This window comes from Moschus berezovskii, chromosome 2, assembly GCF_049115385.1.
Source record: "Moschus berezovskii isolate FMDL1 chromosome 2, NW_MosBer_1.0, whole genome shotgun sequence".
In the NCBI taxonomy this organism is placed as follows: domain Eukaryota; kingdom Metazoa; phylum Chordata; class Mammalia; order Artiodactyla; family Moschidae; genus Moschus; species Moschus berezovskii.
Window position 1 is genome coordinate 8,266,844 of NC_142461.1, and position 22,850 is coordinate 8,289,693.

The window sequence follows — 22,850 nt, forward strand, 5'->3', positions numbered from 1 at the left end:
GGGAAACTGTGTTCACTGATTCATTCCTCCAGAGGTATTTCCTGAGCCCTCCTAGGAATCAAATCTAGCTCACCATTGGGAACCTGGCTGTGAACAAGACAGGCCCTAATCAGAGCCCCAGATGGTCACAGACTGAGCCCCATCCCTGACCACAGCTTGGTCCCCAGCCCAGTGTCACTGACTGCCTCCCCCCATCAGCAGGGGCCTCGCCTCTGTGAGCTTATCCAGGAGGGCCACGATGTGTCCAAAGGCAAGGCCAGGTGCCTGCTTCACCCATCCCATTGTCTGCTCAGGCAGGGAGACCCTCAGGAGCCCACCCAACACCCCAGGGCCACCACTCTGGGCCAAGCCCCCCCAACCTGGGGCAGGGGGCAGAGAAGCCCAGCTTCCATCTTGCCTTGGCTGAATGGCAAGCCTCCACTCACAGCATGGGGCCACCCTGGAGTCTGAGCTGGCGTGTACCCCCAGGCAGCCCCTTTTAGACAAGGATAAAGTTATTAAGAATGTCAATAGGCAACTGTGGAGCATGACACACAAGTGTAGGGACCTTCCGAATCTGGAGCGCTGCGCCATCCCACGGGTTACAGCCCATGAAGCTGGCCCTGCCTGAGGGAGGGACCCAGCTCAGTCATTCAACTTCCACCCCAGCAACAAAGCCCCTGACATGCAGGGGTGCCGGGGGGAGTGTGGGGTGTGTGTCCAGCATGTGTACTCAGGAGCTGCCTTTTGTGTCCTGGGCTGTGCCCGTAGGGGATCCCGTGGCAGTGGGGAGCAGAGCCTGGCATTCAACCCCAGCTCCACCTGCTACACGTGATGTGAACTTAGGCAAGTGACTTCACTTCTCTGGGCCTTACTTTCCTCTTCTGCTAAATGGGGACAAAAATACCAACCGCTTGGGGTTTCAGAGTTAGCAGTGACAACAAGTACTGAGCCCACAATTTCAGAGGTGACTTGGGGCAGAGGAGTATTCCCCTGGACTGGCAAGGGGGTCCATGAACTGGGGTAGAAGCATGTCTGTGTGTGCTGCTTACCCTACGTGGGGGACCCAAATAGAAAATTCCAGAGGACTGCTGCAAGATGCCTAGGCAGGAGGCTTGGGGCACAGTGCTGGGTCACACAGAGCCTGCACCAGGTGGGAGGGACTCCAGGGAGAGGAGCCCGGGGGGAGAGGCCCCCACCGAAGGGCTCAGAGTGCTCTTATGAGAGGGGAACAGGGTTTCTCCCTGCCAAATGGGAAAGCAGCCCTTTGCTTGCGCCATGGGTGGACCTGGGTTAGCCATCAGACTTTGGCTTGGCTCTTGGAGTGCTCTCTGAGCTCAGCTTCGGCTCAACCTCCCCCACCCCCGGGCTCCCACCACTCCGTGCCTCAGTTTCCCCAACTATGCACTGATGAAGGAGAAGACCACCATCCATCGAGTGCTTTCTCCATAGACCACGTGCTGTGTTTTACAAACCTCCCCATCTGGGTCCTCAAATGACCGCTGGTCCATTTCTCAGATGAGGAAACTGTAACCCAGCAAAGGTAATGACTCACCCAGCAAGAAAGTAGCAAAGCTGATTCTGATTGGCTAGGCTTATGGAAGTGCCACCAGCCTTTCCCAGGAAGGAGGCCAGTGGAAGCCGAGGGATGTTCCTTTATCTGGGAAAACCTCAGTTGTTAACAACTCAAGGTGCTATGGTGAGGTGCACAGGCTCCAGAGGCAGTTTTGAGCCTCAGCTGAGTGATCTTGGGCAGGCGGTTTAATGTCTCTGGGCTTCAGTCATCTCATGCATAAAATGGGCTTAATACTAGTATTTATTTTGTAGGGTTGTGAGGATTAAGAGGGGCTTCCCTGGTGGCTCAGATAGTAAAGCGTCTGCCCACAATGTGGGAGACCCAGTTCTATCCTTAGGTCGGGAAGATCCCCTGAAGAAAGAAATGGCAACCCACTCCAGTACTCTCGCCTGGAAAATTCCATGGACGGAGGAGCCTGGTGGGCCACAGTCCATGGGGTGGCAAAGAGTTGGACACGACTGAGCGACTTCACTTTCACTTTCAAGGATTAAGAGAGCAAAGCACTTACTGCCTGGCATATAGTAAGAGTCATGCAAGTGTTGGATATTAATATGACTCTTTAAGAGTTGTCATAATTTATATTTTCTGGACAATTATGCCTGAAGAAGGGAAAGGCTACCTACTCCAGTACTCTGGACAATTATGCATTTATTGATTCCAATTTTGTACTTTCTCTTTTGTATTTAGGATCCGGCAAATTTCCTTGTCAAGTTTCACGTAATTTCCTAGGTCCTCGAGAAGGTAACTCTCTGCTCCCACAGCACCTGCAGCTCAATGGATTTAATAGCTGTCCCGAGAGCAACTTTTCCCTAAGTGGACTCTCAGCACACCAGCTCCTTCGAGAAGCCAATGTTTGTTAGCATATCAAAGGCTGAAAAGTCCTCCACAAAACCCTCGGTGGAGCACTGGAGTACAGTTATTCTCTGTCTTATTTGGTCACAGAGTCCCCTTTATTTCTTTTTCTTTTTAGATTGATTTTTATTGGAGTATAGTTGCTTTACAGTGCTATGCTAGTTTCTGCTGTAGAGCAAAGTGAATCAGATATATATATATATATATATACACACTCTTTTTTAGTTTCCTTCGCTTCCCATTTAGGTCACCACAGAGCCCTGAGCAGAGTTCCCTATGCAGTAGGCTCTCATCAGTCAACCGTTGTGTTTAGTAGTGTATACCTGCCAATCTGAATCTTCCAGTTCATTCCCCCCTCCCCCGCCTTGGTAGCCTTAAGTTTGTTTTCTACATCTGTGACTGTCTTTCTGCTTTGCAAATAACTTACTGTACCGTTTTTCTAGAGTCACGTGTGAGCGATATGATCCGATATTTATCTTTCTCTGACTTACTCTACTCTGTACGACAACCTCTGCCCCCATCCATGATGCTGCAAGTGGCATTATTTTGTTCCTTTTTATGAGCCCCCTTCATTTCTGCTCGGCACCTGATGACATCTGCCGAACACACGTCGGGAGACGTTCCCCTCATTTCCTGGTTTCTAGGAAATGGCAGAGATGTGAGCAGTGCCCCCCACAGAGATGAGTGAGTGGTTCCACCTCTACGGAAATCATCTCCAGTAACTTGCTTCCACTGCTCAGCTTGTCCCCTGCGTTCTCATCATCACTGTCTGATTCAGTCCCCACAGCATCCTGACAAGGTCAGTAGCATCAATATCCCCATCTCACAGATGAGGAAATTGAGGTTCTTGGAGGTTAAATGGCCACACAGCCAGTAAGTGGCAGATACAGAGGCAAACCCACAGCTTCTGATTCTAAATCCCACATTCTTTCTCCTGCACATTGATAGGAAAAATAAAAATAGATCTCCTTCTTCCAGGATCGATCTTCCCTGGTGATATGCTTTTAAAAATCTAAAGCCTCCCCACCATAGCACTGAATACATTACAAACTTAAATCTTCAGCAGCTTTCTTCTGCTTACAAAAAGCAGTTCATGATGGGTGAGTATAAGACTTTTCAAACATTTTGAGTTGGAAAATGAAAAACTTCATAACCTCACCTCAAGAGATAATGTGGTTTGACAGTTGGGCACATATTCTTCTAGGTCTGGATGGTCCAACATGTGCTATTTAAATAAAAATCATTAAGATAAAATAATATTAAAAATTCAGTCCTTTATTCAGACTCATTGTGGACCCAGGCCAGTCCGTTCCAAGCATTCAATATTCACACGCAGTGAGTGGCCACAGTGCCAGGCAGTAGAGATAGAACGTTTTTATCATCGCAGAAAGTTCTATTGAATAACATCACTCTAGACTCTTGCAAGACATATCCCAATATATATGCATAACTGATTATTGGTGTATTTGGCGAAGTTCCTGGATATATCATAAGTACGGCCTCACCCATAAAGGGAACAACCCTCTAGAGGCAAAAACCAGACACAGGGGAAAAGAGTCTAGACCGAAATACGCTGAACGATAGCGATTTTCTCTGGGTGTTGAGATTACAGAGTTTATCTTTACATTTCCTAGGTCCTTCAGGTGATCTCCAAGCTAAAATGCAAGAGGGGTGGGCATTTGGTGAATTCATGTTTTCCCTAAAGTTCTTGCTCGTTCTAAAATCTTCAAGGGATGTGCTTACCTAAGGCTTCATTTGTTATTATATTTAAATTTGTGGACGCGTGAAGAATGGAAGCCTGCACAAGTCAAAGGAATGAAGCGCAGAAAGCAAAGCAGACAGAGGTTCATTTTCAGCCCAGGGTCCCTCCCTCTCAGGGCTGTTCTAGGCAGGATCAGCTTCACAGCAATGCAGGCCAAGCAGGCACACAGGGTCCCTTACTTAGAAGAGCCCCCACTGGGACTTCCCACTGGGTGGTCCAGTGGTTAAGAATCTGCCTTCCAGTGCAAGGGACTCGGGTTCGAACCCTGGTCGGGGAACTAAGATCCCACACGCCTCGGGGCAACTAAGCTGGTTGTACCCACAACCACTGAGCCTGCACACCACATCTGAGACCCAATGTAGCCAAAAATAAATAAATAAATATTTTTAAAAAAAGAAGAAGAGCCCCGCTCTTGGTTTGATGCTCTGTGTTCTGCCACCCTGAAATTCTTGATGGTTTAGAACAAGGGGCCCTGCAGTCTCCTTTTGCACTGTGCCCTGCAAGCTGTTCTGTGGGCACCGGTGCCGGGATTCTCCCCGGAATGGATCTCGTTTTGGCTGCTCTGAACCATCGACTTGTCCTCGTCAGACCACAGATGAGCCCATCCATGGCGCGCTCTACGTGCCTGAGCACAAGTTTGCTTTAGTTACTGAGATGTGTGTCTAGAGAGTGATAAAAATAGGACTTACAAGTGGGTGCGGGAGGGCCCCTGTGGTCTCGACTCACACAGGAGCTCAAGGCTCACGTCTACACTGGCCTATTTCAGAGACAGCAGCCCAGTGCAGCACGGGATGCCTTGCCCCACATCACTGCTTCGCTCGAGTTCTGCCTGGACCCCATTGCCTTGAAGACCATGCCCAGCCTCTAGGCTTGGCTCACCTTCCTTCCAGCGTCTTCTCCCTCCACATCGCTGCAGGACCCCCAGGCCCTCTCATCTCTAAGCAAGTGTCTCTACAAGGTCCTTCTGCCATACCTTTGCTGATGCCATTTATTGGTGCCTGGAACACCAATGTTCCTCCTTTCCAAGATCTGTCTATCCCAGATGCTATCCTTTCCGGGAAGCCTGGAAGTATGTGAGAAGGGCCTGAAGGTACTCTAGTAGCACAGAAGAGAACATGAATCACCTTGGAGGAATCAGGGAGGCCTCCATGGAGGTGGTGAGCTGAGACCTTAAAGAAGAAATGTCTGCCAGGTAGAAAGGACACTTTTGTTGGGTTCGCTTTGATATCAGACAGATTCTGATGTGAATTTCGGCTTTGCTGGTTACTAGCTGCATGACATTGGGTTAGTTACTTCCCTTTGCTGGGCCTCAGTTTCTTCATCTGTAAAATGGGGGTGACATCGATCGCACCTACTACATGGATTAGAGATTAACTAACTAAAACGGGAGCTCCCACAGTGCCTGGCACACAGCAAGTCATGAACAAACATGGCTCCCTCTCCTTTCCTTAGGTCTTTCTTCTAGGAAATGTTCGTTTCAGCCCATCACCTGTCAGTCGTCCTCTGTTTGTTCATCGCTGCAATGAAGGTAGAGGTGCCCAGCACACGGAGCTGTGATGAGGATTCAGTGGGGTAATGGGAACATTTACAGAAATCCCAGGAGGCTGAGATTCTATATCGATAGGAAGGGCATCAGCCAAAGAGGTGCTGGCCTTTCTCACTGGGGCATTTTCCTGAGAAAAACTCTTCCCATACATCAGCGGGCTCCAGGAGGGCAGGCAGCTTTGTCTGTCTGGTCCGCTCCTGAATCCTCAGTGCCCAGCACAGTGTTTGGCATGCAGATGGCACTCAGTAAATGTCCATTGAATAGCACCAGCTGGCCCACATCGCGCCCAGGTCCTGGGCACTGGGAATGGGAGAATCCAGGGAAATCAACCCTTCCCAGGGAACCTGTCTTCAGACTGGGACCACAGTACTGGTCGCTAGCATTTCCTGAGCACCTGCTGTGTGTATGGCTCTGCCCAGCCCAGGGCAGACCCTCGCTCCACTGCCAGATGGGAGAGAGCCCGGCAGGAAGGGGACAGGCACAGGGGCGTGGGAAGAAGAAGAGACCAGGGGTGGCTGGTGGGGTCTTGGCTGGGCGGGAGCAGGCCAACTCCACGCTGCAACCCCGACGGACAGGGGGCCCAGTTCACCTGCTCCTAGCAGGGCAGGGCTGCCCCTTCCTCTTCTGTGTTTTGAAAAACTGAAGTTTCCCCCCCTAAATTTATAAGTAATACATGTTCAGTGTTTAAAACTTTGGAAAACCAGGCATCCCTGGTGGCTCAGTGGTAATGAATCCTCCTGCCAATTCAGGAGACATGGGTTCGATGCATGATCCGGGAAGATCTCACATGCCCCAGAGCAACCAAGCCCGTGCGCCACGACCATTGATCCTGTGTCCCAGAGCCCAAGAACCACAGCTACTGAGCCCACGTGTTGCAGCTACTGAAGCCCACTCGCCCTAGAACCCGTGCTCTGCAACGAGAGAAGCCACCGCAGTGAGAAGCCTGCACACCATAACTAGAGAATAGCTCCTGCTTGCCGCAACTAGAGAAAGCCTACTCACAGCAACAAGATCCAGCACGGCCAAAAATAGATACATGAAAATTTTAAAAAGTTTGGAAAACCGACAATCATCAAAAGAATTAGAATTAAACACTCCCCACTATCATTGCGTCATGGAGCACAAACTACAGCATTTTTGTGTTTTCCTTCCAGTCTTTTTTCTAAGGTGGACTTGCTTCCATGGGTGGTGTCCTCGGCCCTCTGGGAAGGGACATGGCTGCTCTATAGGGGAGAACCAGGCTCAATGCCGTGAGCCCCTGCTTCCTAGGACACGGGGCTCCTTGCTCCAACCATCTTGTCCCTGTTGCATCTTGCTGGTCAGAGTTGTGGGTGGGAGGCTCCCTCCATGGGGGGCAAGGAGGGTGGAAGGAAAGTCCTTGGGGGGCCACTTCTTGGGGCCATAATGGTGTGTTTGCCTTTAGCCACAGGGCACCTGGGCGAGTTGAGTCTGAGGCAGGGGCATGACCAAAATGGACCTCCCTTCTCCCCCCATCCCCCTTCCTTTCACCCCGTTCATTTGCACGCCCTAAGTTTCCTTCCCGTATGTCTTCCACTTGCTCTACACCCAGCCAGCATTCACCTCTTTACAAAGGTGAGCAGATCCCTGAGATCACCTTGCATTCTAAAAGAGCCCAGTGGGCAACCCTTCACCCCAGAGGGGCCAAACGCAGTGGTGGAATTTCAGTTGGATGTTCCGGCATGGGGGCTCACTTCGGTCACCTCAGCAAATCATAAGTTATGGGCATCCGCCCTCTCCGCCCACATGTAAGTCTGAACCTTTTGCCAAAAACACTTTTCCCAGACGCAAAAGAAAACCCCAAAGAGGAACCTAAACCTTCACACGGCTGTGCCGATTGGACATGAGAACTCAGACTCCCACCAGCAAGCGTTGTTTCAAAGAACAAGCCAGACGGTGAAGAGGAAGTAAGGCGAGAAGCTGGAACCCTCCCGAGGGTCTGTGTTGGTCCATCCATTCATTGGTTCTTTCACACCTCCCCTCCTCCCTCCTCTAAGCCCAGCCTGCTCCCAGGAGCACCCCCGTTGCCAGGAGGAGGGTAGGGGGTAGTGTGGGCAGGAGCAGGGCACTCCTGAGGCCTGGAGAGAAGCGGGGGAACCCAGGAAGCCTCCCCAGAAGGGGAGGTCTTTAGACTGGGCCTTGAGAAGAGAGAGGTGGGTTTCTCACCTTCCCCATCCAGTTCAGAGTCAGACTCTTGCCCAGGAGGAACAGGAACACTCCGTTCCGTTCCGTCACTGTCGTGTCCGACTCTATGCGACCCCGTGGACTGTAGCCTACCAGGCTTCTCCGTCCATGGGATTCTCCAGGCAAGAATACTGGAGTGGGTTACCGTTTCCTTCTCCAGGGGATCTTCCCGACCCAGGGATCGAACCCGGGTCTCCCGCATTGGAGGCAGACGCACACTAAATAGTCATAATTTCCATAATTGGGGAGGTCTCGCCTCTGCGCCAAGCCCTGTATTAAGCATGTAATATATATGAGCTCATTAACCCATCCGGCATGCCTTAAGGTGGCTACCATTTGTTCTTCCCATTGTACAGATGAGAAAACTGAGTTCAGAGAGGCCACACTTCGCCCGCAGCCACAAAGCAAGGAAGTGGCGGGACCTAGCTGCCGCCTGGGCTTGTGACTCACTGCGTTTCATGTTGGCTCTTCTCCATCCACGTCTCTCGGAGCCACTGGCGAGGGGCCTGAGGCTCCCCGTGCTTTTCTCTCCAGCATTAACACCAGGGGTCAGTGTTAGAGACAGTTGTGGGGTAAGACATGGGAATGTCCGCCGGGGGGCAAGTTAGAGAGCAGGGCGGGGCACAGGGCGGAGAGTTTCGAGGAGGTGGCCGTGCTGCGTGAGTGCTCACTATAGACCGAGTGCCATTCAGGCCTTCAGGTCAAGGTTGCCTTCTCTCTTGCAGCCACTCTAGCCCCATCTTACAGAGGAGGGAATAGACTCAAAGAGCTGAAGTCCCGAGTTGGGTCACCCATCTAACCTAACAGATTCAGCCTGGCCTGACTCCTGAGCTATGTGAGGTTGGTCCCCAGGTGGCTGGGGAAAGTCGGTGTTCCTGCTGTGTCCCGGCCTCACACAAGACCACACACTTCTCAGGACCTCAGTTTCCCCATCTGTAAATCGAGGCGGAGGCTCTCTGCCCGCCAGCTTCAGCGTTTCCCCTGAATTCACTCACTGTTCTTGCTTCTTGCCGTGTCTCCAGGTAGGACAGTCTCGCTCCCAACCTGGCTCCCACCTCCAGGAGGTGCTGTTTCAAGGAGGGTGGGATGGAAGACTCGGGCTCCAAATGCACTGAGAGGGTAAAACCCTCCCTTCCCACCTCCTCCTGTTCCCCTAACTTCCAGAAAGTAAGGCAGGCTACTGGGCACCAAGGCGGGAGTTACTGAGGCCCAGGCCAGCCTGGGTCTGAAGTTCCCAGGAGGCCAAGTGTCCCTGATGGTCGCAGGGTTCTGAGGAATACTGCTGGCGAGATGGGATATGTGAGTTCAATCTTGAGGTCTGGGTGAGGTTTCTTAGCTGCCATTGGGGCACCCCCTACTTGGTGGGTTTGAAGAAGGATCTGTAGATGAGGCATCCCTAGGAGATAGCCGGAGGACCAGCATCCTTCTGCCCCCTGAACCCTGAGCCCAGACTCCAGTCTCCCCACTGATGAAGGTGTCCAGACTGGCTCTCAGGTGAGGATGGGGTGGGGTGGGTGGGGGATGCCACTGCCTTCCTGCTCTCAGAGCCTTCTGGAAGGTCAGGCCCTGTTGCTTGGGGGCATCCAACTCCTGGCCCCCATTTCCGCCAAGAGCTACCCCCCCAACCCCCCAGGTAGCCGAGGAGGCCTCAGCTTTGATGCGGCCACCTCTAAGCTGGGGTGTCAATGGGCTCTCTATGTGACCAGTGGGCCGCTGGGGGCCGCCGGCCGCCGTCGTGGGCACGGGCGAGGCCTGGACACACAGTCCCACTGTGTGGGGCCGCCTCATGCCCGTCCAGACCCTGTGGCCAGTGGGGGGACTCCCAGGAATGCCCTTCCTGCCTGGGGGGTACTTTGGACAGGCAGGGTGGTCTGGGGAGACAGGCGTGTGCAGAAGCCGCCGCCAAAGGGGCTCCGCAGAGGTGGCGCCAGGCAAGCGCTGGAGTGGGTGTGGGTGGCCAGCGGCCAGTCCCTCCATCTCCCGGGGCTGTGGGGGGAGGGGAAACCACCAAGGGCGTGCTGCTCGGGGTGACCAACCATCGTGGGGTGCCCAGGGCTCGGGAGAGGCCCCTGTTATTTGCCCACTGCCGAGAGCTGAGCAAAGGACATGGTGAGTGACCTCTCTGGTCCCGGCAGCTGCCCCACCGTCTGTGACTTATGAGTCAGACTCTGCCCGGGGCCATTCTGTTCACCCCCTGCCTCTGCACAGGCCTGCCTCGCGCATCTGAGAGGCCGTTTCCCATTCCTTCCAGGTGATTTCAGGGGCACAGCTGCTGGCCAGCTGCCCACCACTGCTCGGAGAACCCCAGCCAGACAGGCCCATCCTAGTCCCCTCCCAGCAGCTCACCCCGCATGGCACCCCCTAGCCATCCCAGGAGGCGCCCGGCATCATCACATCCTTTCCTGCTTCCCCCCACCTAACCCTCTGCCTGGGACATCCTCTCCCTGTTGATCACCTCCTCAGCCTGCAAGGCCCAGCTCCAGGAGAACTGTCTGGCCAGTCACCCTCTCTGATCCCCCAGCCCTCTTGTTCTTAGTCCCTTCTAACATTTATCCCACTCCGGTGCAATTTTCAGTTCACCCGTCTCTTTCTACACCAGACTGTGACTTCTTCAAGGGTAGAGAGCCTGACCTAGTCACCCTTGCAGCTGAGCTCCTGGCACAAGGCCAGGCTCAAGATAATTTGAAAAATGAAGATGTTTAGCAGGCGCTTACTCTGTGCCAGGTACCCTGCTTGTTTAATTCTCTCCAGAGTCCATGAGGTTGGTGTAATCATCGCTCCCATTTTACAGATGGGGAAACAGGTACGGAGAGGTGAAGCAACTTGCCTCAGGCTATGCTGCTCTGAAGGGCAGAGGCAGGACCTGAGCCTGGAGTGTCTGATTCCAGAACCCAGTTTGAATCTCATCATCTCCTCCTCCTTGATGAGCTTATGTGAAATTACTGAGTCAGGGAAAACCTTAACCTCCCTGCGATTCCTGCACCCCAGTTCAGACCCATTTCCTCCAGTTCCCTCCCTGGAGGGGTGCCCTCCCTAGTGTCCTGGGGAGGGTGCATTTTGGGGGTGCTATGAGGGGGGCCTGCTGCAAGAGGACACCCCAGTGGGTGCAGAGATAGGCCTCATGGGCAGATCCAGAATGAAGGTGCTGGCCCTCCAAGGGCTGTGGACAGGCCCTCGGGCATTCCCGAGCCATAGCCCCGTTTGTCCGGTGGGGACCCCAAGGCCCACAGACTGGGCAGGACTTGCCCATAGTCATGCAGTGTGTTCTTAGGCCTCAGCATCCCCATTTGTCAAAGAGAGAATTCATACCCCTTCTGCCTGGGAGAGTCCTCGGGGGAAGAGACGGGAGAAGGCGGAGAATCGCACCCCAGGGGCCCCCTTCACCCTCTCAGTGCCTGGGATTCTGCCGTCAGCCTGCCAGCTCTGTGCGGTAAGCATCGCCTCTTCTCGTCCCCTCCTCACCCTCTAACTCAGGTGGGGATCAAATGCCTCTCCACGCTCTCCCCATCCTCCCAGGCGGCTCAGTGGTAAAGAGTCTGTCTGCCACTGCAGGGGACACAGGAGACCCAGGTTCGATCCCTGAGTCGGGAAGATCTCCTGGAGGAGGAAGTGGCAACCCATGCCAGTATTCTTGCCTGGAGAATCCCATAGATAGCGCAGCCTGGCCGGCATGCATGCACGCACGCCAGGCTCTCCCCAAACCTCTTCATCGCAGACAACTGAAAGGAGTTCTGGAATCTGGAACCCAACTTGAAAAACCTCTCAAGAGGTGGTGATGTCCTGAGACCCGCTTGCTCTACCACTTCCGGCTAAGGAGCTAGGACCGTAGGCCTGAATTCATGGCCTCCATGGACTCAGGCAGGAAACACATGATGTTTTTCCTTTCACTGACCTCTAGCTAAAGTTTAGCATCTTTTTTCCACAGTGACTTTGTCACCCATGGAAATCGCAGACATCCTTCAGTCTCCTTAGGGCTGTCACGATTCTCCTGAAATAAGCACTGTGTACGCCCATCCCCGTTGCATCACAGCCCTTACCGTCTCCACTGAGAGACCCGTAGTCACAGTGTCACACACTGGCTTTTTTTTATAGTTTGAAGACCGTGTTTCTATAGAGTTGAGGTTGTTTTTTTTTTTTATAGTTCTTTGTATTTTGTTTTATGCATTTAAAAATACGATTTTGATGAGTCCATAGACTCCCTGAGAGTCCACAAAGGTCCCCGGCAGGTCAAGGACCCTGCGTGGATTAGCATGGAGTGAGCGCTGCAGGACCCCGGGGTTGGATCTCTCTGGGGACAGAATTGGGAAACCTCCAGAGACAAAGTTTGGGAGGCAGAGATCCTCCTAAGTGAGTGGGAAATGGGTGGGGGGGGACAGAACTAGGCAAGAGAGAGGGGGCCAGATGGTGTGGACAGGACACGGAACTTCAGGGAAAGCTTCAGAAAGCAGACTGAGCACCACCTCCCACCCTAGCTTACCAGATCACCCCCCAGGGATCAGCGCGCTCTGCCCGGCAGCCTCCTATCTCTGTGCACACAGCCAGCCCAAAGCCACCAGCAGTCCCCTCCCTATCCCTCCGGGTCACCTTTACCATCTCTCAGGAGCCCACCCTAGGTGGGTGGCCCTTTAGTCCCAGCTCCTAAATTTCCTTTGTTTTGAGCTCAACGTTTCTCCATCTTGCTCACGGAGGGAGAAGTACAGATTACAAAGACCCAGCAAATGGTTTTTATAAACTCCTATTTTCTTGCCACAGCACTGCCTTTAATTAGCTCGCAGGACTACAAAGGGAGCAGCGTTATAATAGGAGCCACTGGAAGGAAGGAGCCCACGGCGCTCGGCTCCCAGACCCAGGCTGTTGCTGGTCACTGGCCACAAGCAGGTTTGACGGGAGCGCCTCCACCAGGGGGACGGCAGCCCCCCACAACCAGCTTCTCCCCGACTCAGCCCCCTGTCTGCAGCCACACAGCCTGCCTCAGCCCCTCTCCAGGGAGGAGGGAGAGGGTCGAGCCCTCAGACAAGCCCGTGCAGAAACCTTTGAACAATAAGTGCCCAAACGTGCCTCGGTCCCTGCACAGAGCTGGCTGCCCAAGGACTGGCTTGGAGTCAGTCCACAGTGGGACAGGCAGATGGGCAGATGGACAGTCAGACCGGCTACTGCATCTCAGCTGACCACCTCAGCAGAGCAAAGGCAGGGCCAGGCCCCCAGGCCCCGGAGTTCTGGCTTCCACTCCATCCCTCTATTCCAGAGGAGAAGTCGTCCCCGTGTACAACCCCGAGGCCCTGCCGTCACACCCAGGCCATTCCCAGCCTCAGGCAATCAGAGTGTCACAGCCAGAGGGGCCTTCATTTGAGGCACAGAGAAGTTAGGTAACTTGTCTAAGGCTGCCCAGCAGGGTAACCACTGACCTTGGCCTCACGGTCTCTTGACCCCCGATCTCAGGTGCCACAGCCCCATCTGGGCTCCCACTAGTGAGGGGGAAGGCAACAAAGTGTCGTCTGAGGCCCAGGCATGTCACCTCGAAGGGCCAGACAGAGGCAGGAACAGTCTCCCCTTGAGTTCTAGCCTCAATCAGAGGTTCCCAGTGGGGGATCTGGGAACTAAATCCTTTTTGAGGGGCATAACTTAGACCTCTGGGTCCCTCTAGGCCATAAATAGAAACAACTGTTTTCTCCCCATGACCAAATCCACAAACCTTCCCGAGGCCTGCTTCCCTCACTCTGATCCAGGCTCAGGGCCACCCAGAGTTGCATACGTTCCAACAAAAGTCTGGACCCCTTTCTCCCTCTGCTTCCCTAATCCCAGGGGTTCCTTGGAAAATGCAGAGTTAGGGGAAGGTCCTTGGGAAGGTCTCTGAGTCCGCCAATGTAAGCCATGTCCCCTCTCCACGGCTCTGGGTGGAAGCCGGCTGGGGCCCTGGGGGATGGGAGAATCTGAGTATCTACCTGAGCACAGGTAGAAGGTCTGAGTACCCCAGGAGGGTCAGGAACTAGGGTTGCAGGGCCCCGGAGCCCCACGGGGGAGGCAGGAAGCATACCCATGGGGTCACAGGGACACCCCCGTGTCCTCTCCATCTCACGACCCTCAGAGCTCTGTTCTTTGAGGTCTTGAGGTCTCGTGGTATCCATGACCCCCACCACGAACGGTCCCCACCAGCTGAGGATAAAAGTCCACAAAGATGTCCCACTCCGGGAGACCACAGAGGCCACCAAGCCCAGTTCCCACCTCCGGCTTTCAGAAGCCAGCAGATTTAGGTAACCAACCCCGGGCCCTTGAAGGCAGCCATGGCTGGCAGTGGAGGGTCGCGGTCCAGGGCCTGGCCCCAGCTCCCCACCCGAAAGGGCGCTCATTACTCACCGCGGATGAAGGTCTGCGAGTAGGTCGGGAAGGAATCGAAGATGCTGTTAGATGCCATGCCCCGCTCTGAGGAAGGCGAGGTTTCAGTCCTTCTGGGGATTGGGTTGGGATGAACTTGGTTGGCTGTTGTTTTATTTTTTCCTAGCTACTTTTGAAAATAAAAGTGGGGGGGTGTTGCTTTTTGTTTGTATTTTTCTTTGGCGTTTTGTCGCTTTCGCCCCCCCACCCCCACCCACTGCTATGAAAAAGAAAAAAGGAAAGAACGCGAGAGTGTGTGTGTGAGCGAGAGAGGAAAAAAATCCCCAAGGAAAGTAAGTTTCTGTTTGTACCCAAGAATTTGGATTCCCGGTCCCACAGGAATGTCTCGCCACAAATTTTCAACAGAAGCGTATGCAGAGTGTATCATTAGATGGCGGGAAGGGGCCTTCGGCAGCCAGGGCGGGAGTCGCGGGGCAGTGAGAGCAGAGTCAGCCCAGCACTAAGCGCCACGGGAATGAATGAATGAGGCTCGCCCCGTCAGAGCTCAGCTCAGTGGGTGCGAGGGCGGCTGGGGGTGGGAGGACCGGGAGCCAACCAGCTCCGGCACAGGGCCCCCCAAAGGCGGCCGAGGGCCTGGCCTTGTGGTTCTGTGGTTGAGGGACCAGGCCTTCACGGTGTCAACCCAACCTCAGCTCACAGGATGCAAGAAGCCAGCTCGCGGCCTGGGCCCATTGGCTGGGCGGCAGTCACCTGGGCCATGATGTCACAGCCTCTTAGAAGATCTTGTGGCTGCCTCGCTCCCTTTTAAGAAAAAAAAAAAAAGAGAAAGAGAGAGAAAAAAAAAAAGGATGGCTTTTATTTGTGGGGCTGGCCTCAGCACGCGGCCCCAAAGCAGAACTGAAAGCGGCTGGAGCAGGAGTGGCCAGGCAGTGGTTTGGATACTGTGGGAGACTCCTTTTTAATGAAGGCCAGTGTGGGCCCGGGTAGCAGGGAGCCCCAGGAGCCCGGATCCCTCCAGGCACCCCCACCCTGGGCTGTGGGTGGCTGTCACCTGGCCACCACCAATTCAGTCCCAGAGAGGTGTCCATGCGTGTGGCTGGGTGATACTTCAGGGAGATTTTATGGGGGCTGGGATCAGGCACCACGGGAAATACACAAAGGGGCGTCACCAGCGCCCTCACTGGAGCCCGTGGGCCTCCAGAAAGGGCTTCCCAGGGGGCACGGCCTTGCCAAGGGGCCTTGTGCAGAGCTTGGGGTCTGAGGCCGGCACCCAGTCACTCAAGGCCCGTCGCTCACTTTGCCCACCTGTGCATCTCTATGGGGCTCTCTGTTCCGGCCTCGTGTGCCTAGACTTGCCTGACTCTGGGCCTTTCCTCTTGCTCTCCCGTCCCCACTGCCTCCAGCCCTCCCACCTCCATACCCGCCCACCCCCCGCCGCCGGCTCCCGGTGCCCTTCGTCAGCCCTTGTTTTTGAGTCCTTCAACCCCAGAGGAGCTCAGAGGAAGAAGAGATGTGGAGGAAGATTCCACCTCACATCCCATGTTTTCCCAGAAGTCAGGCCAGGCTTTGGGGGAGGGGGAGAAGCGCCACCATTTCCCTGGAAAGCTCTACTACTCTCCCATTTCATGGGCGAGACCACTGAGGCCCAAGACATTGAAGTCAGCTCGTGCGAGGCCACACAGTATTCTGAGTGAGACTGGAATGTCAGCCTCTGGCTCACCAGCCACGACACTCCAGGGCCAAATCCCGAGGCTCCCAAGAGCCCTCTGCAGCCCGGGCCCCACCACCCGGTCTCTCCCAGGGAGCCCAAGCTTGGGCCCAGGCCCCGTCATCTCTGTAGGCTAACACAGTGGAGAAGGGGCATCCGGGGGAGGAGGAGCTTGTCCCAGGTCCCGGGGAGACTTGCTTCTGCTCCCCGCCTCACTGGGCTGCCTGGGAGTGGGATGCCCTTGGACATTCGCTGTCTATGTCTCGCCTCCTGAAAGCTCTGCCTTCTGTTCCCTAGTGGCAAGTTGGTGGGGGTGGGGGTTCTAACTTCTCCAGGGAGGAAGCAGGTTTAAGTGAAAGGCGCAGGGCTCTGAGGTCAGATTCAACCTCTAGTCCAGCTCTGCTGAACCCCAGCTGCGATGCCGGGGGCCGAGTCACCACCCTCCGCTGGGCTTCAGTTTCCTTCCCTGTAGAATGGGGATAACACATTTCTTGGGGGACAGGCAACTAGGTGAGGACACCGTGAAGGCTGGTTTCCTCGCCTGAGTCTGGGTGATGCAATTTGAGCTCTGTTATGAGTAAGTGCAGGAAAAGAGCCATCACGGTCACATAGGAGGATAGCCCTGATGGAAACTCATCGGCTGGCCTGGACTGGGCAGGGCTAGGGGGTAGGGATGGGGGTAGGTCAGTGGCACAGCCCGCCAAGGGGCCTTGGCCTCCTGGCTAAATTTGGAGTGTTTTGGAGTCTGCCATGTTGTGAAACTGATCAGAGATGAAAACAACTGGAAAGACCCCCCTTTAACAGAATGGAAACTGAGGCCCCCAGAGGGGCAGAGACACACTCTGAACTCACCAGTGAGTCAGTGGAACCCGGGCCCCTTGCTTCCCAGCCCAGGGGCTGTTTCCACTCTGCCAACGCCGCCTCAAGTTTCTAACGTACCACCCTACGCACTTGGCTGTTTTTTCCACATGTAAGAGTGGGCTCCCCCATAACACCTATGACTTGGTCACTCTGAGGGACTCCCCCTTCCTGGGAAGCTGAGTTCAGACCCAGGGAGGAGGGGGGCCCGTGGGGGGACATCTGTGAGGCCTTCCTGGGACCATGCAGCAAAGGCCTACTGGGTGACAAGCTTGGTTTCTCCCTCAAGAGGCTTATAATCTCCATGTGCCCTTTCAGAAGCGTGCACCAGACTTTGCACGAACCTCTGAAGGCTGCCCAGGGAAGAACCTTTCTGAAGCCTGCCTTTGGTCCTTACGAGCTGTGAGATCATGGGCAAAAGGCTTTTTCCTTTGAGCCTGCTTCCTTGCCTGTGAGATGGGACCCACTTAAATTGCAAAGAGGATTAAGTGAAAAACATACTGTGAGCATGCCCAGCACGTGGTAGGTGCCCAGTTCCCAGGACTTCCACTGCTGCCGCTTCTGACCATGCACCCTCTTGGTATGTAGTGAGCAGTCGGATGTCCTCTTGTTCCCCACTTAAAAAAAAAATCTGATACCATAGACGCCTCTGAACCATTTAATCTAAAATTTTGGTTGAAGAAGGAAATCATTGAAAATAAATAGTGATCCTCCTTTATTTTATGTTTAAGCTTCTCAATGTGTACCAAATGGCCTCCCTCTTGTTCTTCTGTCTTAAATCAACCCAGAAGGAGTCTCCTGCGATGTCCAGGTCTGTCCTCTTTAATGTGGAACACAAATGTAAAGATGCTTATGAAGCGATTAGCACCCACCCTCTTGCCCAATCTTTCACAATGTGTCACCCACACTTACTTCAGCTTATTTTTTAGCAACTTGCCTTCACTGAATCTTTCCAAGGTATCCAACCTTGGAAAGTTTTCATAGAAACAGACAGCCCCGCTTTGCCTCACACCACCCGTAACATCACATCACCGCTAGTGAGGGTCCAACAACGAAAACAGAGGCCACTTAGAGGGATGGAAACCGAGGGAAGGACCTTAGTTCAGGGATTATTGGAAACCCAGGTGATGGAAGAGCTGAGAAGACAAACAGAGGTGGGGAGGAGCCCCAACAGCAAGAAGCCACCGCCACCTGAGGGACACAAGGAGGAGTGGCGTCCCCATGCCCCCAGTGGAAGCAGGAGCATGGTGGGCCAGGCTCGCATTTCCTGGAGCCACAGAGGAGACCCCGCCGCCACGGAGAGGCCCTTGAGACAAAGAGGAAAGAAACTTCTCCCTCTCTCCCCTCCTTCCATCTCCTTCTGGTGCTTCCCGATGGCTGAATGGAGCTGGAGCAGGCTGACTTAGTGACATCAGACCTCTGCGTTATAGAGCCAGACAGGAGAGGGAGTAGATAGAGCTGAAGGCAAAGTGGCCCCAAACTGGCATGGTCGCCCCGGAGTTCTGTAACCATGGAAACCCAATGGAACAAACGGGTATGGGAACAAAGCCAACAGATGTTTGGCAAGCTGACAGCTCAGTGGGCTGGTGGGGCCAGAAGGCGTGGGTCCCAGTGAGGGACCTGCCACCCAGTCACATATCCACTGGTATATTAGCCCAGAATTACCCGTGAGCTCCATGGGACATTTACATCAGGGTCAGTTAAGAAAACACCTGCTGTGAATGGTGACAAACTTCGTTTTCTTAACCTGATGTATAGCCGATGTTTTCACTGGGGTTTTGGGTGACTGTGACTAGGGAATCACAAGCATTGGCTTCCAGGCCTGTCCGTGAACTTTACAAAGATGGCACACTTCTCAGCCCACTGGACCCTCCCAACCACCTGTGGGATACGTGTGTCTCTCTTCACTTTTCTGATGAGGAAAAGACTAATCCCAGGGATTAACCCCATATTTTAATCTCTAGGGGTCAGCAGAGCCAACTTGGAGAGAATAGCTGGCAGATTTGAGGTGGGCACTGGTCTTCAAGTTCAAACTCCAACTTTCCAGCAGTCAATCACATTGCTGGGCCCAAGGAAGGTGCTGGAATGATATTTGAGATCTACTGCAGGCTTCCCCAATGGCTCAGCAGGTAAAGACTCCACCTGTAATGCAGGAGACGCAGGTTTAATCCCTGGGTCAGGAAAATCCCCTGGAAAAGGAAATGGCAGCCCACTCTAGCACTTTTGCCTGGAGAATCCCATGGACAGAGGAAACTGGCGGGCTACAGTCTACAGGGTCAAAGAGTCGGACACGACTGAAGCGACGAAGCACGCTAGCACGCAGGCTGCCCAGGGGGCTCCGCCGTCAGAGCTGAGCACAGAGACGTCCAGATAAGATGTCCCCACCCCTATTTCCATCTTCCCCTCTCCACCAGCCAGGTCACCACCCCCTGATCTATCATGAGATCAGGGTAGCAGATGAGTCCTGCAAGCATGCCGCCTACCCAGGGGCCAGGATACCCAGACCAAGGATTATTAGCTAAGAACCTACCAGGTGGGATGCACATGATGAGAGCTTTATGCACAGAATCTCCAGTGGTGGGCTCTCAGGACAGCCCACCATGCAAAGTGGTCTTTCGGCCATTTCTTGGGGGCAGTCAGAGAGGCTAGGAGACCCGCCCAAAGGCACCCAGTTTGCAGGTGGAAGAAGCAGGATCAAACCCAACCTGCCCACCATCTGCTTTCTGGGCTTCTCTCCGGCCCGCCCCCAGCTTCTCTCTTTCCTGTGTTTGTTTCAGAAAACTGCTCAGGGTGCCCCCTTCAGAACTCCCCCCTGCCCTCTCCTCCACCTTCTGGCCTCAGCCCCCTTCTGCAGGCCGGCCTCCCTTTGCCGGACCCTCGCTGCCATCCCGTGGAGCTGCAGAGGCTTGGGGGTACTGAGGACAATCCTGTAACCATCTTTTCTCTCAGCATCTGCTTCACCAGGGACTTCCGTAGCTCCACGCAGTGGCTTTTCCTTCCGCCTGGAATTCCACCCCTAGCACACTTCTGGGCTTGGATATATTTCAGCCACAAGCTCTCTGTCAAAAGAGGCAGAGAGAAGTGGGTGGAGGAGTCACGGAGCCGCCCAGCCCAGGCTGGGTTGATCAGCTGCCCCCTGGATGGGCTTGCTGCCTCTCTCTCTGGACCAAGTTTCCTCACTGCTTAAAATCACAACCCCCAGGTCCCCTGTCCCACTGCCCCCAGCACACGAACACCCCAGGCAGACACAGCCGAGATGGGGAAACTGAGGCTGGCAGAGGCGAAGGGCCTCACCTGCAGTCTCAGGCGTGGTAAGGCCTGCTGCCGCCACGTCCAGCCACCCCCAGGGCCCCTCTTGACTCCCCTTGTCCCCCTCAAGTCCCCGCCCCAGGGAGGCCATCAGGAGAGGCTCAGGCGCCGGCTCTGCCCCCGGCTGTGCTGCTGTCGGGTGGCCCTCTCCCAGCTTCAGTACCCTCACCTGTGAGACGGGGGTCAGAAGCCTTTTTCTCCTCCCAGGGCGGGCAGGTGAGGAGGGACCGCCCCGGGGAAGAATACACGTAGGCCCTTGTCTGGGGTAAGCTGTTCTGTGGCTGATGGTCTAACAGCCTGGGCGGCAATGCTTACAGGTGTTGTGTATGGGGTCGGCGGGAGGGCAGAACTGGGCGGTAGGAGGGGGCGTGTGGCTGACTCACCACTTCCCCAGGGTCCTTGGTGGCCCCCTGGCAGAGCCCTGCCTCCTGCCCAGTCCAACCAAGGCCCTGCTTCCAGCAGCCCTGACTCTCCTGGGTTCTGAAGGCCGACTCCAGTCAAGGGCCACCTGAAACCAGGCTCCCAGGCTGTGTTCATTTGAGAGCTGGAAAGCCTTGCACATAACACGCTTCTTCCCTCAGAGTCCCAGGCCCCTCAGAGGAAGCAAGAAAACCCCAAGCTGTAGCCCCTTTTGGCTCATAAAACAATCTTTTTCTCTGGGTTTTTTTTTTTCGGTGGAATAATCTATTTTTAGCATCAAAGAGCTCTGCCAGGGGCTTCGACCTGCGGAGGGACTGGCTTCATGTGACCACAAACCCTGCCGGAGGTGGGCACCCTTCACAGGGGTGGCGGTGGGGCAGGAGGGCAGCCAAGAAGGGTGTCCCCCGCCCCCCGCCCCCAGGGCCACACGCTGCAGACTCTGGCTCAGGGCTCCTTCTTCTCCTGTTCAGGGAAGGCTCGCGTGGGTCCAGGCCACCTCCCCACACCCAGTGTTTTCTCCCCACAAACCCGAAAATAATAATAATAACAGTAATCATAAACTAGCACCTCCCACAGGCCAAGCACTCTCCCAAGAGCCTCAGGTAAATGAGCTCATCCTCACAGACAAGGAGACTGAAACTCAGGCAGCTTAAGCGACTTGCCCAAGTCTGACTCAAGATGGATGGAGCCGGGATTTGATAGTCTATTGTATCAGCCGTTGGTCTCTTGTTACCGCTGAGGAAACCGAAGCTCAGGGAAACAAACGAATGAGCTCAAAATCACCTGGACAGCAGACAGTGAGGCCAGGATCTACCCAAGGCGGCCGACTCAGGGCTTCTGGCTCAGACCCATACCCCAGCCCCTGAGCTTCCGGGGTGCAGCTCCCACGGCCTCAGTTTACTCTTCCAACAAGCGGTGTTTGGGTGTGCTGGGGGGCGCAGGGGCTGGAGGTACTAGAATCTCCCATCTTCCTGAGGAAGCTGAGGCTCCAACAAGAAAAGGGACCCACCTGAGTTTGCAGAGTTAGGCTGTGGTGGTAAGCCTCATCTGCTGGAATTCCTAAAGGCTTTGCTAAGCTTTGCTGCCAGCTTCCCATTCCCACCTCCAAATACCACCCCCCAAATCCCTGCTGCTTTCTCTGAGGAGTTTGGGCCCTCAGAGGAGTCTGGATAGGGCTGCAATTTTTAAAAAATGATTTGGTCTTAATGACCCCCCCTCCCGCATCTCCCTCCTTTTCTCTCTCTCTCCTTCAATCAAATGACCCCGTTTGCAGGGGTGTGCCTGCCAGCAAATTTGCTGACCCAGGCAAAAGGAAGGGGGGGTGTCATTATGTGGTTGGGAAATGGTGAGGCATTTCATATGCCACCGATCTAGTATCCCAGGAATTTCTGCTGCCCTCAAGGAAATTAAAGAATTAGCTACCATCCAGGGCTGTGGCTTCCTCCTCACTGTGCGCGTGCATTTTCTTGACTTTAAATAGGATGCTCTGGGCATCTGCATGTAAGTGGCAGCGTTGTAGGAGGAAGAGGGGCTGCCTAGGGTGAGGAGAACGTCCTGGCCAGGGAGGCTACAGGCTCGGAGAGGGGCAGGAACTTGCCCTAGACGACACTGCTGCTGCTGCTGCTAAGTTGCTTCAGTCGTGTCCGACTCTTCACGACCCCATGGACCAGCCTACCAGGCTCTTCCGTCCATGGGATTTTTCAGGCAAGAGTACTGGAGTGGGGTGCCGTCGCCTTCTCCACTAGGTCACACAGCCAAGGCCAAAAAGCGACACCACCTGACTTGCGGCCAGATTTTCTTTCCACAATGCAAGGTTCTGCGAGTAATTTGCTGTGTGAAATCAAACAAGTTCTTTTCCCCTCTCAGGGTCATTCCTCCCTGTATGTAAAAGGTAGGAGTGAGATCACTGTCTTAGTTTGAGTGCGTGTGTGCTAAGTCACTTCAGTCGTGTCTGACTCTTTGCAACCCCATGGACTTTAGCCCACCAGGCTCCTCTGTCCATGGGATTCTCCAGGCAAGAATACTGGCGTGGGTTGCCCTGCCCTCCTCCTCCGGGGATCTTCCTGACCCGGAGATCAAACCCATGTCTCTGTCTCTTGCACTGGCAGGCAGGTTCTTCACCACCAGTGCCGCCTGGGAAGCCTTATCTTAGTTTCGGGGTTCCTGCAAAGACAGACCTTGAACCTAGGGAGTAAGTGTAAGCAGTTTATTCGGGGGCTGGCACCAGGAAGCAGGAGTGAGGGATCAGGGAAGGGGCACAGGGAAGGGAAGGCAGCCCATACGGGGTGCAGGAGCAGCAGTTTGC

At 54.5% G+C, this 22,850-nt stretch overlaps 1 protein-coding gene across 2 annotated transcripts in view; it reads right to left on the minus strand.

The window, feature by feature from the left end:
* RUNX3 (RUNX family transcription factor 3) overlaps positions 1-14,692 on the minus strand; it is a 65,053-nt gene extending 50,361 nt beyond the window's left edge. Inside the window, exons 1-2 of one of the 2 annotated variants that reach the window (XM_088843600.1) lie at positions 14,601-14,692; positions 14,272-14,360 (exon numbers count right to left, since the gene is read on the minus strand). In XM_088843600.1, the coding sequence (XP_088699726.1) occupies positions 14,272-14,360; positions 14,601-14,677 (166 nt within the window). In that variant the 5' untranslated portion in view covers positions 14,678-14,692. Of the gene's footprint in view, positions 1-14,271; positions 14,460-14,600 lie in introns of those variants that run through there. The other variant, XM_088843596.1, reaches the window with a different exon arrangement.
* Between the last annotated feature and the right edge of the window lie 8,158 nt (positions 14,693-22,850).